The sequence below is a fragment of the Lonchura striata genome, chromosome 2 (assembly GCF_050655825.1).
Source record: "Lonchura striata isolate lonStrDom1 chromosome 2, ASM5065582v1, whole genome shotgun sequence".
NCBI lineage: Eukaryota > Metazoa > Chordata > Aves > Passeriformes > Estrildidae > Lonchura > Lonchura striata.
This window is the reverse complement of record NC_140704.1, coordinates 6,966,028-6,981,343: the sequence shown is the minus strand read 5'-3', so window position 1 is coordinate 6,981,343 and position 15,316 is coordinate 6,966,028. Positions and strand designations below refer to the sequence as shown.

General features: G+C 40.5%; 1 protein-coding gene across 2 annotated transcripts; it reads left to right on the top strand.

Moving 5' to 3' along the window:
- The first annotated feature begins 211 nt into the window (after positions 1-211).
- On the top strand, positions 212-14,229 carry XRCC2 (X-ray repair cross complementing 2). Of its 2 annotated transcripts, XM_085572940.1 has the most exons (4): positions 212-304; positions 4,617-4,698; positions 10,107-10,346; positions 13,401-13,745. In XM_085572940.1, the coding sequence occupies exons 1-4, from the start codon at positions 266-268 to the stop codon at positions 13,496-13,498; spliced, it is 459 nt and encodes a 152-aa protein (XP_085429066.1). In that variant the 5' UTR covers positions 212-265; the 3' UTR covers positions 13,499-13,745. The 2 variants fall into 2 exon arrangements, with proteins under 2 accessions (XP_085429066.1, XP_021410932.1); XM_021555257.4 differs by having other exon boundaries at positions 10,107-14,229.
- The last annotated feature ends 1,087 nt before the right edge of the window (positions 14,230-15,316 follow it).

Sequence of the window (15,316 nt, the reverse complement as noted above, 5' to 3'; positions counted from 1 at the left end):
GATGTTCGGTCATAAGTTGTACTCCATGACTTCCCAGCTCTTTTCCAACCTATTTGACTGTGTGATTCTCCCAGCCGCCTCCAAGCAATCCCAACCCGCATACGAGGCTGGGGCGGGTGGCCAGCCGTGATTGAGCCGGAGGCGGGACTCGAACCCGCGCCTCCAGACCCGCAGGCTCCTCCCCGCGCTCCCGGGGGGCCGAGCCGCGCAGGCGCAGCGGGCGCGGCCGGGCGGGGGCGCTGCGGGGCGGCGGCGCGGGGCCGCCATGGCTGACGCGGCGGGCGGGGCGGAGTCGGGCACGCAGGTGAGGCGCGGCCCCCGCCCCGCTCCGCGGCCCCGCGCTGGGGCACACGGGCGGGGGCAGCCGGGCGAGGCTGCCGCCGGGGAGAAGGGGCGCGCTGAGCCTCCCCGCCCCGCCCGCACGGGAGCCCCGCGGGGCCTCTGAGGGGCGGTGCGTGAGGGAGGGCGTTCCGCCCCCGGAAGGCCGCGGGGCTCTCCCGGCGGAGCTCCCGCGGATCCGGGAGGGATCGGGGCTCCCCGGGTCCCTGTTCTGCCTTTGTGTCGGGATGCGGGTGGATTCCTGCCATGGGCGCTTCTTGCAGCGCGGGGGGAGCTTGGTTCGAGTGTCTCGATAATTCCTTTATAAATATTCCCTTCCCAAGCATTAGAGGCAATGCCTAAGGAAGAGGACCTGTGAGGAAGGTTTAATTTAAAGGTTCGGACTTGATGATCTTAAAGGTCTCTTCCGGCTTTATGATTCTATAAATAAACATTTTGTAATGTGAAATTGCTTTCCTCCTCTTTAGGAGAAAAGAGGTTTGAGTTTTGGGATCTTGTGTTGTTATTAGTTGGTTTGTTTTCTTTTTTTTTTTTAATTTCTGAATGTTTTGTTTGTTAGAAACTTCCACTTGCGATCAGCAACTTAATTGCTTGGAAATTTGCGTGTAACTATACTGGAATGTGCTGTTCACATAAAACAGAAAAGTGTGATAATATATATTGTTAAAGCTCTGTGTGGTTTTTAGTGGGACTTGGGCTTTTAAGCCCTTTTGACACTTTAAAAAAAAATTTCTACCAGATGTCCACTATTGGCAAATAGACACGAATTAAACACATGAGCTATGCTCTTTGTCCAAGGGGTAAATGCATTTATTTGTCCACATGAGTGGTGCTGACAGGGAATGCTCATGGCATCTACTGCCTGCAGTGGGTGGATATCCAACCTGGAACAAGGGAGGAGTTGAGAATCAGTTGGGTTAAGAGAAGTCAGTGTATGAATACAGTGTCCAGACAAAAAATGGTGAAAGTACTTGAAACAGAAAACACTTAATTTAAACCAATACTTCTTTTAATAGTGTCATGCATAAAGTCATATTTTACTGAGTTATACTGAGACCGCAGTGTTGTGCTTTCATTATTGAATGTAATTAATACAACAAATTAGAACTTCTTACAAAACACCTTTGCTTTATCACAATGAAAGTAATGATAAATAGCTTGCATATGTCTTCATGCCCAAAGTTTACAAAAGCTCAATCACAGCGGTTATAGTGGTTGAGAATTAAATTTTGTCTAGTACTCAAGATAGGCTTGTATGTGTAAATAGCCTGTAGGTTAGCTCACAGCCTCTACCAAAGCTGGAGTATTTAATTTGAATTTCTTTAACATTTTAATGAAGTAATCTCTCATTCCTGACAAGACCTATGTGTGTGCTTGCATTGATGCACAGCTCTGTTGAAACCAACAGAGTATGAGCATGTCATGTATTAGTCAGTGGGACTGTCCATATGCATATTTGTTTATTAAAAGGACAATAAATTATAAAAGGCATAGCTGAAATATTTGAGTCCCATCAGCTTTGTCATTAATGACATTTAACTCAGCTGCTGCTGAACTTTTGCTGTACAGCTTATTCTCTACATGTAACTGCACATCTGTGCAGTTTCTTGCTGGCATAATTGCATTTTCAAAAAATACCTAAGAGTGAGGAGCTACCACTAGCAGGTTACTAAAGGGTGGTGTTTTGTGTAAAAAAACGGTGAAGAGAGGCTTAGAGAGGAAGAAATGAGCACCTAGATTTGGATTATAGAATCAGAAGTCTCTAATAGGGGATTTGAAATTTACTTGGGAATTTTTTTCTAAGCTCTCCAAGAGTCTCTCCAGGGGTGCTGTCCTGCTGTGTTCTGTTCATTGTCTGTGACAAATCTTGGGACACATGACATTCACCCTCCAGATTACCCTTTACACAGTCTAGATTTCTCCCCCTCTCATATTCCAGAGCACGTGAGGAGGCAAAATGGGAATGCCTCCCCTGGAACAGAGCCAAGGTGGCTCTTGCTGGGGCAGCCTGTGCTATCCCTCTGTGTAATGTGGGCAGAGGTGAGGGGTGCCTTTGCAGTGTCTCACCTCAGCTTTGCTTCCATCACTGCTGCTGCACTGTGGACAAACCTTTGTGAGAGGAAGGAAAATTGTTGGCTGTTTCTGCCAGAAACCCTGTTGCTCCCAGCATGGCACTAATGAGGCAAGTGCCTTTGGAGATTCTGCTTCAGAACTCGGAAGTAAATACAAGCTTGATAAAAACACAGGTGTGCTATCATCAGCAAATTACCATAAATTACCTTCATGAGCAGTGCTCAGAGAAAGCACCTGTAGTTATTTAAAATTAATACATGAACTTGTCATTTAAATGACAACAGATTAATCTTTAAACGATAGTGATCAATTTACTCTCTCTCAGTAAACTTAAAGAGTTGATAGTCTAAGAGGACAGGAGAGGAGCTCTCTGTTCCAGAAAAAATGAACTGCAGAGGATATATTTGTCGGTGTACAAATTAATTTAGGAGCAGGAGGCTGCAATGTGTTTAGGCCAGCAGTAGTTGTGACTGCTGGCCCCAGCAGTGCCCATCATTGAGCCCCTGTTATCCCTGTGTGCTGCAGCAGTGCTTCCTCTGCTAAGAAGTGAAGAGCATCAGAAAGCAGCAGCCTGTTGTGGTTTTCCTCTTTCCCTCAATTTCCACTGCTGACAAAAAGATGGGAGATTCCTGGTTCTTCCCAGTGGGTGCAGCCTCTCTTCACTGCTGGCCAGAGCTGGAAGAGCTGCACGTGCAGGATCTGCCAAGGCCCTCTTGGTAGTTAAGAGCTGCTGGGTTTTGTGCTCCAAGTTACATTCCTGTATTCTTATGTACATATATCCATCTGGATTTTTGCTTTGTCCAGATCATGGAACCCTGCTGGTTCCCAGGAGTTCGCTATGTGTGTTTTGTGCTTCACAAATGTGTGAAGTGTAATGGAAGGATCTGCTGATCCAGAACAAGGTCAATTCGAGTGGTTTTTTGGCCCTTCAGAGGACAAATCAGAAAACTCTCCTGGATACACGTGAAGAGGCCAAGGCAAACACATTGACATTTTGTTAATGGCAGAGAATCTTAAAATGTCAATTAAAATGTCACACTTAGATTCCCATTGTGACCACTCAAAGCAAACTCAGGACCATTTAATGGAGTTTTATTTTACTCTTAAAGGCAAACACACAACTGTTCAAAGAACTTTTAAGATCATTCAGAGCAAGTGTTGCTCATGGATGTGACAAGGGGGAAAGCAAGAGAAGGCAGCAGTTGTTTGAAGGTGTGTGCTTACTGCTCTCTTGGTCTTGAGGATGGGATAAAACCAAACAGGATTTGTTTTGTTTACATCTTTAAATGACATCTGGGTGTCTTGGGGAATGTAGTATTTAGCACCAGGGTAGGTACTCTGGTGACACTGAGCATCCCATGTGTGCTAATACATGTAAGGAATAACAGCTCTAGTACCAGGGAAAATGTTCATTCTTGCTTTACACAGTGTGTCAGAACTACTAATAGCACAGGTTTTGTGGATACCTGTCTACTTGCTATGCAAATACCTCTCCATTTAAGAAACTGTCCATGATCTTTGAACTAATTAGTTTTACAATGGACTTACTTTATGAGGGGCTTTGGAGAACTTGCTTAACAAATTCAAGCTTGCTTTAGAAAGGTTCTTGCAGAGCCACTGGTGACTAATTACTTTTGAACATTCTTAATCCATACTCTGTTTTAACAAGTAACTATGATATAATAGGATTGTAGCCCAGAGGAGTCCTGTGTAACTTTTCAGGTGAAATGCACATGGTTTTACTTATAAATGCTCAGAGAGGCTGGCTCAGGGGATTGTTGATGAGTAAGGTTTTACCTCTCAGCCAGTATTTTTTTTTTTTTTTTTTTTTTTGGAGGCGATGGTTGTTACAAATTATGTTCTTTCCCTTTGTTCTTTGGAATGGCAGCACTGCTGTGTACTGGAGGTGATCCCTCTCACTAATGTCCCTGAGCAGCCTTTGCTTTTTAAACTTTATTTATCCTCCTATCTCCAGTCCTCAATGCCACTGAATGTGTGCTCCTTGTTTGTAAGGCTGGGACCTTGTGTTGCTGTAGTCCAGCCTATACATTTCCATATGTATTTATGAAAACATTTTTAAAATGAGGCTAATCTTTCAATAGGACTGTTATGGAAAACTGTCAGTTCTTAGAATCCATTGAATTTGTGTCCTGAGGTTCATTATTTTAAGTTAACAGCATGGCTTTTTGTCTTGTCTTTAAAAGCTGCTTGCACGACTTGAGGGCAGAAGTTCTCTGAAGAATCTCGAACCTTGTCTGTTTGCTGAGGAAGGATCTCCTGTTCATGGTAAAAATGTGTCTTCATCCCATTTATGGAAAAATGTTCATGTAAAAGTATTCTCAGAGATAAGCATACAAGTAAATTATTTTGCCCTAGATCAGAATTCTAATTGTTGATGTAGTTCAATACAAACTAGATAAAATGGAATGATGTCAAGTCACCCTTACAAATATTATTAAATAGGCCTCAAAATCTACTTTATGCATATCAAGACACAGGTGTAGGTGAGTAAATACCAAGCTCATTGGTCAGTGTCAGTAGTTTTCCAGCAATTTGTTCTAGAGTCTATCATTAAACCTCTTTGTTTGTTTCTTTCATCAGTGGTCTTGACAACCATCACAAAGTCATAACTGCAGAAATTTGCAAAGAACATGATGTTCAGTAAATAGCAGAGAGTTCAGTGATGAAGAGTTATCTGGGTAAATTAGGATAAGGAGCATGAGCAGACAGTATTTTTCAGTGAAGCCAAGTCATCAAGCCATTCAGTCTTGACCTGAAAAATCCTACGAATACTTAGAATAGAACTTCATAAACAATTCCATTATGGACATAGGTACTAATTAGTTGAATGAGTTCACAGTGTCAGGATCAACATGGCTCATAGAGACCTTCAGTGAGTGAACGAGAATTTCAGATTGGAGAAATGGGGTAAGCTTTCAATGACACCAGTACAAGAAATTTTAAGATCAAGACTGGATATTTTAATGAAAGAAATTAGTGAACTAAACAGAAAATAACACACTATTCAGGAAATCAGACTGATTTTCCAGATTGTGTGAAATTTCATGAATTTCATGATTGAAGAGACAACTCTTATTACACAAGACTAAAAATAATATGAAAAAAGGCATATGAGTGAAGGCATATGCAAAGAGCAGAAAAAGCAATAAAAAGAATCAGGATAATAGATGAGAAATGATGCTTGGTCTCCAAACACAGTCACTGTGAGAGCCTTTGTGTATTGTTTTGCAGCACTAGAAGACACATGTGGGCTTTAGCAGTACATGATTCCTGCCCTGAAAGTTTCCAATGTGACATAACAATGATAAAGGGTGGAGAAATGCTGCTAAGCCAGTGCAGGTAGAATATTTAAATACTCTCATTTCTGAACTGCTGTGTTACTCACAAGAAGAATTAAGGGCCAGGAATGAAATTGGTGTATGCTTCACATGGCTCTCAAATTCTTAATATTTTTTAGAAGATGAGATTTTACTGTATTTTTTTCAAAATATAAATATTAAATGGTCTTTTAGTCTAGGTGTTTGGTATTTTTTAGTCAACTTTATACCCAATGAACAAGTGTTTGAGACTGAACTGGTTATGTACTGATCAAACAGATTTTAAGATGTTTTCTTGGAGATCACTAACTGCCCTTGCTGCAGTCCATAGTGTTACATAATTTCGTGTTAAATGATCTCTTTTGCTCTTAAAGCTTTATAGGTTGTTCATGTCTGTCTGAAGACTGTTCCAGAGCCTCAATTCTAAGATGGCTGGAAACCTTCTAAAATTCATCACTGATTTCTCTTTGCCAATTGAGCTTTTGAAGCACTTGTATTTTTCTTCTGCTTCCAACAAATGGTATCAATTATTACCCATATTGGTCATGCTTTTTGGCTGACAGTAATGAAGCTGCCTAACATTAGCACAGCCCTTTAGCTGTATATATATATAAATGGACTTCACCTTTTATTACATTTTTGCTCTGTCTTTTAATACTACAGTATTCATGTGAGCCCATGTGTTATTTTGATGTGTGTTCACATTATTATTCAGTCTTAAATCCCTGTTGAAGGCCTACCTCTCCATTTGTCATGAACTTGACTTTTAATGTGTCACTGTGGAATTCTGTAATATGTTGCCCATGAAGTCAGTACTGAACAGGTCTTCATCTAAAATGCTGTGATTAAAGCAGTGAAAATACCTAAATTATTCTTTTTTTTTCTGATGAAATTTAAACCAAACAAATACATGAAGTTCAATAAACTATCCAAAGGTTACATTTTAGTTAAGTGTTCATAACTTGCATGTCAGGGTACTGTAAAATAGGGACAGGTAATATAGGTATTAATGTGATACTCTAATCACTGCTTCTAATTATGATGGACTTGCATATTTGAGAGCACATAAGTACATTAATTACATACCATTTAAGCTCTTCTGGAATGGAGCAAAAGTGACACAAGCATTAAATAATCTTCCACTATTGCCAGTCATATGTCCCCTGTGCTGCTGGTATGAAGGTGTGGGTGTCAGTAAGGCTCTGATGTTCAGCAATTGCATGAACACCCAACATTAACTTGGAATAAATATTAGGCCTTTCTACTTCACTTCTAGATGGTATAAATATTAGTGGCAGCTTCTGCACCGTGTTGTAAATGACCAGCCCAAGAACTTCAAGGTGGCCTAAAATGTGAAACACACAAAGTTATTGCTGAGTGTTCCAACAGCCTGTTTGTATCTGCAGTGTCAGAAAATAGGTGGATTGATTACAGACAAAAATAAGGCTCTTCTCATTCAAGACATAACACTAAACTGATGACTGGGACTGAACACAGTGTTTCAGTTAAAATATATATTATTCTTACATAAATATTTACATTTCTTCAGCATCATTTAGTTTAACCTGCATGCCCATTCATAGAACTGGACTATTATTCTCTTTAGCCTGCCTATAATGAGCCAGTTTAGGCTGCCCTGAGCCAGGCAATGTGTTAGGGGACTCCTTAAAACCTAACTCTTAAATTCACCAGTGCTGAATTTCATGTGAAATCACTCTACTCATCCATCTCCATCTGTTAAATCTTCACAAACTTAAGTTTTTATTAACCCAATTAGTTTGTCTTCTGCATGTTTTGCCAAGCTAATGGAACATTCATCTACTGATATGTTTAATGTCTGCCAACACCAATTCTAATAGCAAAAATTCCTATTAACTTTCTTCCATGTTAAGGGGCTGTTCCTGCTCTCCCTCTCAGCCTGTTCTCATCCTGTGACAGTATTTCTACTAATCCTCCTTTCAAAGTTGTTTTGACATTAATGAATGATGCAAGTCATGATCACTCAGTTTCTTCTGTGACCTACTGTCAGTGTGTCAGAGGCTTCTTAAAAACGTTGCTGGCCTCACTTCCTCCTTTGCTGTGTCATGGTTTGTCCTCTCTGATCCAGAGAAATGAATTTCCCCTCTTATCTTACTGTAACAGCCTGGTTGCTAATTCAATGAAACCCTACATTTATAGATGTTGCTATAAATGCTCCTGTTCTGCACCCGTTCTCCTTGTGGGCAGCTCTTGGATAATCAGGAAGGCACAGAAATCCCTGGCTCTCTTGAGGTTTTCTTGCAGTCCAAGCTGTTACTGTTTTCAGAGTAACTCAAGTGTCTTGGTCAAACTACAAGGTAGCTGTGTATCTCTTTCAGCAATGTCAGACAAACTTTGAGGAGTGCTTTGCTGTTTTCATTAATAAACCACCGCTACAAAAACCTCTGAGAATGATTTTTGTCATTCAGCTTAGAATTTTTACTTAAATAAGTTTTATTACTTCTGCCAAAAAAAACACCCTCATCCAGTGCCATTCTGTAGCACACAGACATCCTGCTAGAATGTCTTCAAATGGAAAAAGAGAAGCATTTATTTCTCAGAATAATTTTTGAATCCAGCAGGTCATATTTTGCTGTAAAGGCAGGTGAAGCAGTCTATTGCCTGTTGGCCCCACTCAGTTACTGGCCTGGATTCAGAAATGCCAATCAGGGTGGCAGAAGTTTTGTGTCGCAGCCAGTGGCAAAAGATACACTTTGTTCCTTATCAAGAGCTGCCTTACACAATTGTTCCAAAATACTGCAAGCGACAAAATAGGAGGGAATGACCTACCCAGCACTTTTAGGAGGAGCTCTTCCAAGCTGGTATCTCACCCTGCCAGGGTGTGGTTAGGTCTCTGGCACAGGCTGTGTGACAGCAGAGCCACTGGCTGCAAGTGTCAGAGTTGGGCACTGCGACCTCTGGGCAGGAAGAGAAAATAAAAACTTAGGTCCCAGGATGTGTACTTATTGTTCATCTCAGAAGTGAGGGAGCCATTCAGAACAGCTTAGTAAGGGCTTGGGAGGCAGTCAAGCTTTTTAATAGATTACAAACTATCTGAAATTCATATAAATCACATTTCTGAGTGTCACTGAAATGGACAGACTTGTCACGTCAGGTGTAAATTGCTTTTATCACCTGCAAAGGGAGAGGAGCTTGGTTTCTTCCCTACCATCCTCCTCCCCTGATCCCAGACTGCATCTTGACATTGTAGGCATTTGGGAATGAGGACATCCTCTAGAAGTTGAGCAGTGACTTGAAAAACCCTGTTAACTCAGGCAGGTACAAACATGTTTAAGGAAAGTTGCAGTTAATTCTCTACTCTTGCATCCCCCTATGGAAAGCTGTTATGCCATTTGCACTTGCCAAGGCCATGGAAATCTCTCACCTTCCTGCAATTACAGTTGTGTGATTCTCCTTACTGCATGTGGTTACCCTTCTGCTTATAAAATCTAAAATGTCATAAATAAATAATCCAGTTCCCAAAATTAGAAATTTATAAAGGGCAGCTAATAAATTAACTTATTCTAGGGTCTTGCTCTGATACAAGACAGCAGAGTCTTTGGATAAAGCTTTAGAGTATCTTGCATTCACATCCAACAAAAGAACTGGTTTCCTAATGAAACGTAATGCTGTTTTTAATTAACATTTTAAATTTTTATGATATGTATTTTATGACCCACATGGATGAGGTAATTAGGCTGAGTCCTTTTATGAACAGAGATCCTTTGCTTCAGACAGAGGCGTTGCCTGGAGTTGAAGGAATCCCTGAGTCTCCCTTGTCAAAAGAAGCAGTTTCACATTATTATCACTACAGTAGAATATAAGTGCCAAATAAACTTGATGGTGTTCTCTTCACCAGTCACAGATTCCTGTAGGAATCTTGTCACATGCAGCATGTGACATCTATGTGAAATGACCTCTAATATGTCAGATTGTTTTTGTTTAGTCCTCTACTTGGTTATTTCTTTATTGTGTGTGCATAGTATAGATGGTTTCTTAGCCAGTTTTGTGTAGCAACTTCCTCTTCTTCTTTATCTGCCTGTAATGATACAGATGAAATCCAGTTGCCAACCTTTTATTGATGGAAATCTCCTAGATGGTGCTGGCAGAGGCTTTCAACCTTTGTTCACACCACGACAATTAACTTCACTTTAGAGGCCTTTCTTGAAAACGGAAAATATCTTTGGTGGATGCTAACGAGGATTTAAACCATTTTATGAATGTCAAAATGCATTTTCCAATTTGTGAAATAGTGAGTATTAGTTCAGAAAACATTGAGAATCAACTCTGGGCTATAAATGCTCTCACCTGACAAGGTGCTGCTTTGTTTTTGCACAGGAGATGTTATTGAATTCCATGGCCCAGAAGGGACGGGAAAAACAGAAATGCTTTATCACCTAATAGCCCGCTGCATCATTCCCAAAGCAGAAGGAGGCCTGGAAGTAGAAGTCATGTTTGTTGACACCGATTACCATTTCGATATGCTCCGGCTGGTCACCATTCTTGAGAACAGACTGGCACAAGGGACAGAAGAAATGATAAAGCAATGCCTGGGAAGGCTTTTCCTTGTGAGCTGCGGTAGTAGCACTCAGTTACTCCTCACTCTCTACTCTCTAGAAAACCTGTTCTGTGCTCATCCCTCGCTCTGTGTTTTGCTTTTAGACAGTTTATCAGCTTTCTATTGGATAGACAGAAGCAATGGAGGGGAGAGTCTTACCTTGCAGGAGATGAACCTGAAGAAATGTGCTAACTTCCTTGAAAAGCTTGTGACACAGCACCACTTGATCCTCTTTGCAACAACACAGACACTAATGCAGAAATCTGCAAACTCTGCAGAAAGCTTTTTACCTTTAAAACTTCCACATGAAACTGATACAGACTACAGACCATACCTCTGTAAATCATGGCAGCAAATGGTAACGCACAGGATGTTTTTCTCTAAGCAGTGTAATTCTGCCAACAGCAAAGCTTTTACTGTAGTTTCTTGCCACCGCAAAAGAAACCAGATAGTAAAACGTTCATTTAGTGTTGCAGAATGTGGAGTTCAGTTTTAACATCAGTTTATTTAGTAAACATTTATCAAATCCTGGTGCTTAAGGCCTGATTAGGTCTAAGTACCTTCTAGTAACTTTTCAACTAGCTGGTTGTTCCTGGGTGATTAATAATTGTCACAATTTTCTTGAAATTCAGTGAAGGGCAGGGAATGGTAAAATTTTTTAATTACTTCAGAAATTCTATCCAAACTATAGAGGACTGTTGACATTACTTGTTTGTGCTTAATCAAGAAAATGGTAACCAAAGACACATTAAAGTCCCAGTGTCCTTCAGCAGTCTGGCCAAATGCCGGTTGGAATTTCTGGGTCTTGCTGCTTTACACTCCTCCTCTTCCAAGCTGCAGAAGTAGGAGCCTATTTGTCTGTGACAGAGGTTGCAAAGAGGCAGAGTTCACACTTTATAAACATTGGCTTTGGTTTATTCCCTGTAGCTTTAGCCATAAGAAATGCCGATTTTGCCTGAAGAAGAAGATTCATTTTCACAGCCTGTTAAATAATGGTGATCCTGACTGTGTTGCTTCTCCTGGCTCTCAGCCTCTTCATTTACAGTAGCAGGTGCTCAGAGGAGAAGGATTTGCAGGTGTTCTGACCCTTAAAAATGTCTGGCATTGAAAAACCTAGTTTCCAAAACTGAAGGAAAAGTAAAGACCCAGCTCTGAGTACCTGTGAGTTTGTGCTGCATGCAGCAAACAGTTTAGTTTTTGGAAATAATTAAGTGCAAGTTATGGGTTATTTTGGGAGTGGAGGTTGTTTTTTGTAGTTTTTCGTTTTTTAAAATGATGCACAGACTTTTTTCTCTGCCCTTCCTCATTATTTCTTTCCACTTCTTTCCCTTCCCCACTCTCTCTAAGAAATCCAGGAATGTCACGCCTCTGGTCTTTACCAATATGTATTTGCTACATGTAGAACATTTGTGTGTAGGATTTGGCATGTAACATGTTGCAATTCTGGCAAAGAAGATTCAGAACTTAAGAGAAAATGCCCTACAGTTCTGGCAAAGAACACCACATTATTTATGAACCTAGAGTGCCCTTTGAAAGCTTCAAAGTATTTTACAAGAAAGAAAATTGCACACAGTACATTATTTAACACAAAAACTTATATTAGCTTACAAATTCAAATTACTCAAACAAGGGGGAAATACTTCTCACAGTGATGTTTGTTCAGTCATGTTGCATAGCAAGTTTTATAGTTTAGATTGAAGAGATTATTAACAAAAATGCATATTAAGAAGTATCTAGCTCAGTATCTTTTTGAGGAAGATGCCTATAAAACTCTTGTTGTGAGACACCTTTGAATTTCCTGACTTCTGAAGCAGCTTTTTCAAGCCGAATGTATGTCTGGAATCCCAGCTTTGTATAGTTCAGTTACCCTCTTGGGTTCAACTGTGTCTGTTCACAATGAGTTGAGTTTAATTATTCTTTCTATTGGAAAACTTCCTTTTTTCCCTTCTCATTTTAAACCTTCCATCTGATCTCTTCTTCTCAACATCAGTTCTTTGACACACGAGCAAACTTTGCCTTTTCAACGTCTCCCCAGAGCTGATGGTTTTATAGAATGTCACTTCATTTGTGCTTTCTCATCCATCAGCACCAATATGTGTTTTATTTCAAAATCTGCATGAGTACATGAATCCATGAAAAAATATATAGCAATCACTCAACCTAGAGTGGACTCAAGTTAAATAGTTTACCATGAGTAGACACTTTCACTATTAACTATGATAAAGGGCATTATTGAATTTTTTTGTAAAAATGGAAAATTTCAAGTAGAATTAGAGAAGTTTAAAACCTGAAAATTCTAGGACTATGTAATTACTAGGAAAAAAAAAAAAACAAAGAGCCCCCCTTTCCATTGGAGAATACAACTCCACTGATGATTAACTTCTTCATAAAATCATATTTGCTAAAGAATATGCTTGAGGAAAAAAAAAAAACCCAACAATGGATATGTTCTGGCATTCCCATCTGGAATTATTCCCATCTTATATTATTCACAATGTATTTTGTATTTTGCATTGTACTATAAAAGAAATGCCTAAATTGAAATGAAGCCAAAGTTCTAGTTGATCAAAAAGAGCACCTCAGGAAATTTTGAAATTTCCCAGTTTTATTTTTACTTTGAATGCAGACAGATTTTTTTAATTCTCTGGTAATTGTAATATTCACGCTCTGCGCATTTGTTTTAGCTGTATAGCAAGCCTGGATTTCTGAGGTACTGAGCATCTGCATATCCCTGTAATGCTGCAGGAGGGACAGGCAGTGCATAATCTGGGAGTTCACTGACCTCATCCTTTGCCAAAATTATGCCATTTGGAAAAATGAACCTTTAGGATACAAGTCTCAGAAAGATGCAGTGATAAAGAACATGGAAAGGAGCAATTTTGTTTGTACCTTAATGTCCTGTGGGCATTAAACATGGGGTTTACCACTTTTTAAGTGCAGAAGTTTCTCAAAATTTTGTACTGATTGTAGTTAGTGGAGACTGCGGTCCATCCTTTTGAACCAGGAACAGTGTATGAAAGGTAGCATTATTCCTGGAATACTCTATTTAATGCAGATTCTCCTCTTTCACCTAGACCTGAGGTACCAGCCTGTCTCCAGCCCACTGTCTCACCTGAGGTGCCCTGAGCTGCTGCAGCTCAGTCTCCCAGGGAGGAAGCACATTTCGGGTTAGTAGATCTGGTTTAAATCAGCCCTGCAGAAAAGCATGCAATACATGTATTCCTGAACGCAGATTTAGCCAGATATTTCTTAGAAATGAAAATCCTTTCATGTCAGTGCCATTGTTCTTCAGCTCAGGGTGGTATTATTAAGGCTTTTGTAGATACAGGAACTTCTTACATTCCTTAGAATTTTGTTTGTTGTTTCATATGCAACATGGAATTAAAGCAGCAAGCTTGAAATAAAGAGGAACTAGTTCACCCTTTCCCCCATTCTTTTCATAACAAGAGGGCTTCTTAGCAAAACCAAATTAAGGTATTTTGCAGGTTTTGTATTTATTTTCTACTAAACTGGTATTTCTATAGACACCTGGAAAGAAAATGTTGAGTTTTATATTCAGTTAAAAGTTCTTTGTATTCCTAGGCTTTTTATAGAGCAGATAAAATATAAATAACAGTTTGCTTGGTTTAAGTTTGCACTTGCACATGAAATTCAAGTTTCCTTTTTCTTATATAAGTAATCTCAGAAACTTAATTTTCCCTGGAGTTCAGAAATGGCAGAAGATAAATGTTCTCTCATAAAAACACACCTGCAGTTGTATTTTTGCTGGAGAGTAATGGACAGAGGAAGAAGAAATACCACTTTGATGGCAGTTGTATAGAAGCCTTGGACTGTGTCTGAAGAGGAACATGACTTTTTACTTTTCAGTGGCTGCTCTAATAAAATGTCTCTTTAACTTCTTTATTCAAATGTACTTTTGATATGCAAATAGCATACTGGGGCGATGGGCAACATCATTTTGCCATCACCAAGCCTGATGCCAAACTTAATACCCACCTCAGGATAAAGCTGTGCCACAGCACCAAACTCCAGCTGGTGTAGGAAATTGCAGTGAATTCTCTCTTGTGTAAAAGCTGCGGACAGGTGCAGTGTGTCCAGCAGCTACAGAGTACCACAGGACCCTGCATATTGTAAAGAAGGGGAGGCACTGGAAGGGCATGGAAGACTTTGGCCATGGGAAAAAAAATTCAGACAGGTAAAGGAACATGAGTACAATGCATGTGCATGATCTGGCTGGAGAACTGATGACCTGCAGAAGTCACTGAAATCAAAGGTCAGGCCATCCCTGTGTGTGAGAGAAAACACCAGAGTGGCACTGGGCTGTGAATAACATGGAGTGTGACAGAAGGGCCCATGAACTTCACAGACCTGGTCTAGCATGGTAATACTTCCAAGGAGATGGTTGACTAGAGTGGACCTGTAGGTTGTTCCCACCTGGGAATGTGGATTCCACTATGTAGATGCTTTACAGCTTATTTATAATGAAAATATAAAACTGCTGCTCTAAACCCAGGAGGAATTAAATGTAAAAGCAGACATTTTATGTTGGGTTTTTTTTCCCTCCAGCTCTAGGCACCTTCCCAACAGTAAGCACTTAGCTCCAGAGCACTCCTGCAGCTTTCTGTGGCAGGAGCAAGTTTCACTGAAAGTGAGTCGTTCTCTCCTTTGCTGAGGGTTTATGTGCACTCTTTATTACCAGCATAGACTGGGCTACCCAGGCAGGGAGGCTTGAACCCATGTGACACATCAGTTAAGTGGTAAATAGCTGTGGAGGCTTGATTCTGTTGGCAATCAAGAGTAATGTCACATTTGAGTAGAGATTTTGAAGAAACAGGGCTGTGACTTCGTTTGGGAAAAGTCTGGCACTCTTCCCTCTGCTTTCCCACCCTGCTTTGCATCGTGCCCCAGCCAGCTGGTCCTTGTACCTGTGTGGGCTTCAGTGCTCCAGGATGGCGGTGACAAGGTGTCACCGCCTTGCCAAATGCTGGTG

Bases quoted from the DNA above. Each gene is read 5' to 3' on its own strand.
- XRCC2 (XM_021555257.4), top strand. From the start codon at position 266: ATGGCTGACGCGGCGGGCGGGGCGGAGTCGGGCACGCAG. The intron at 305-4,616 runs GTGAGGCGCGGC...TGTCTTTAAAAG, and splicing joins GGGCGGAGTCGGGCACGCAG to CTGCTTGCACGACTTGAGGG. The intron at 4,699-10,106 runs GTAAAAATGTGT...GTTTTTGCACAG, and splicing joins GGAAGGATCTCCTGTTCATG to GAGATGTTATTGAATTCCAT.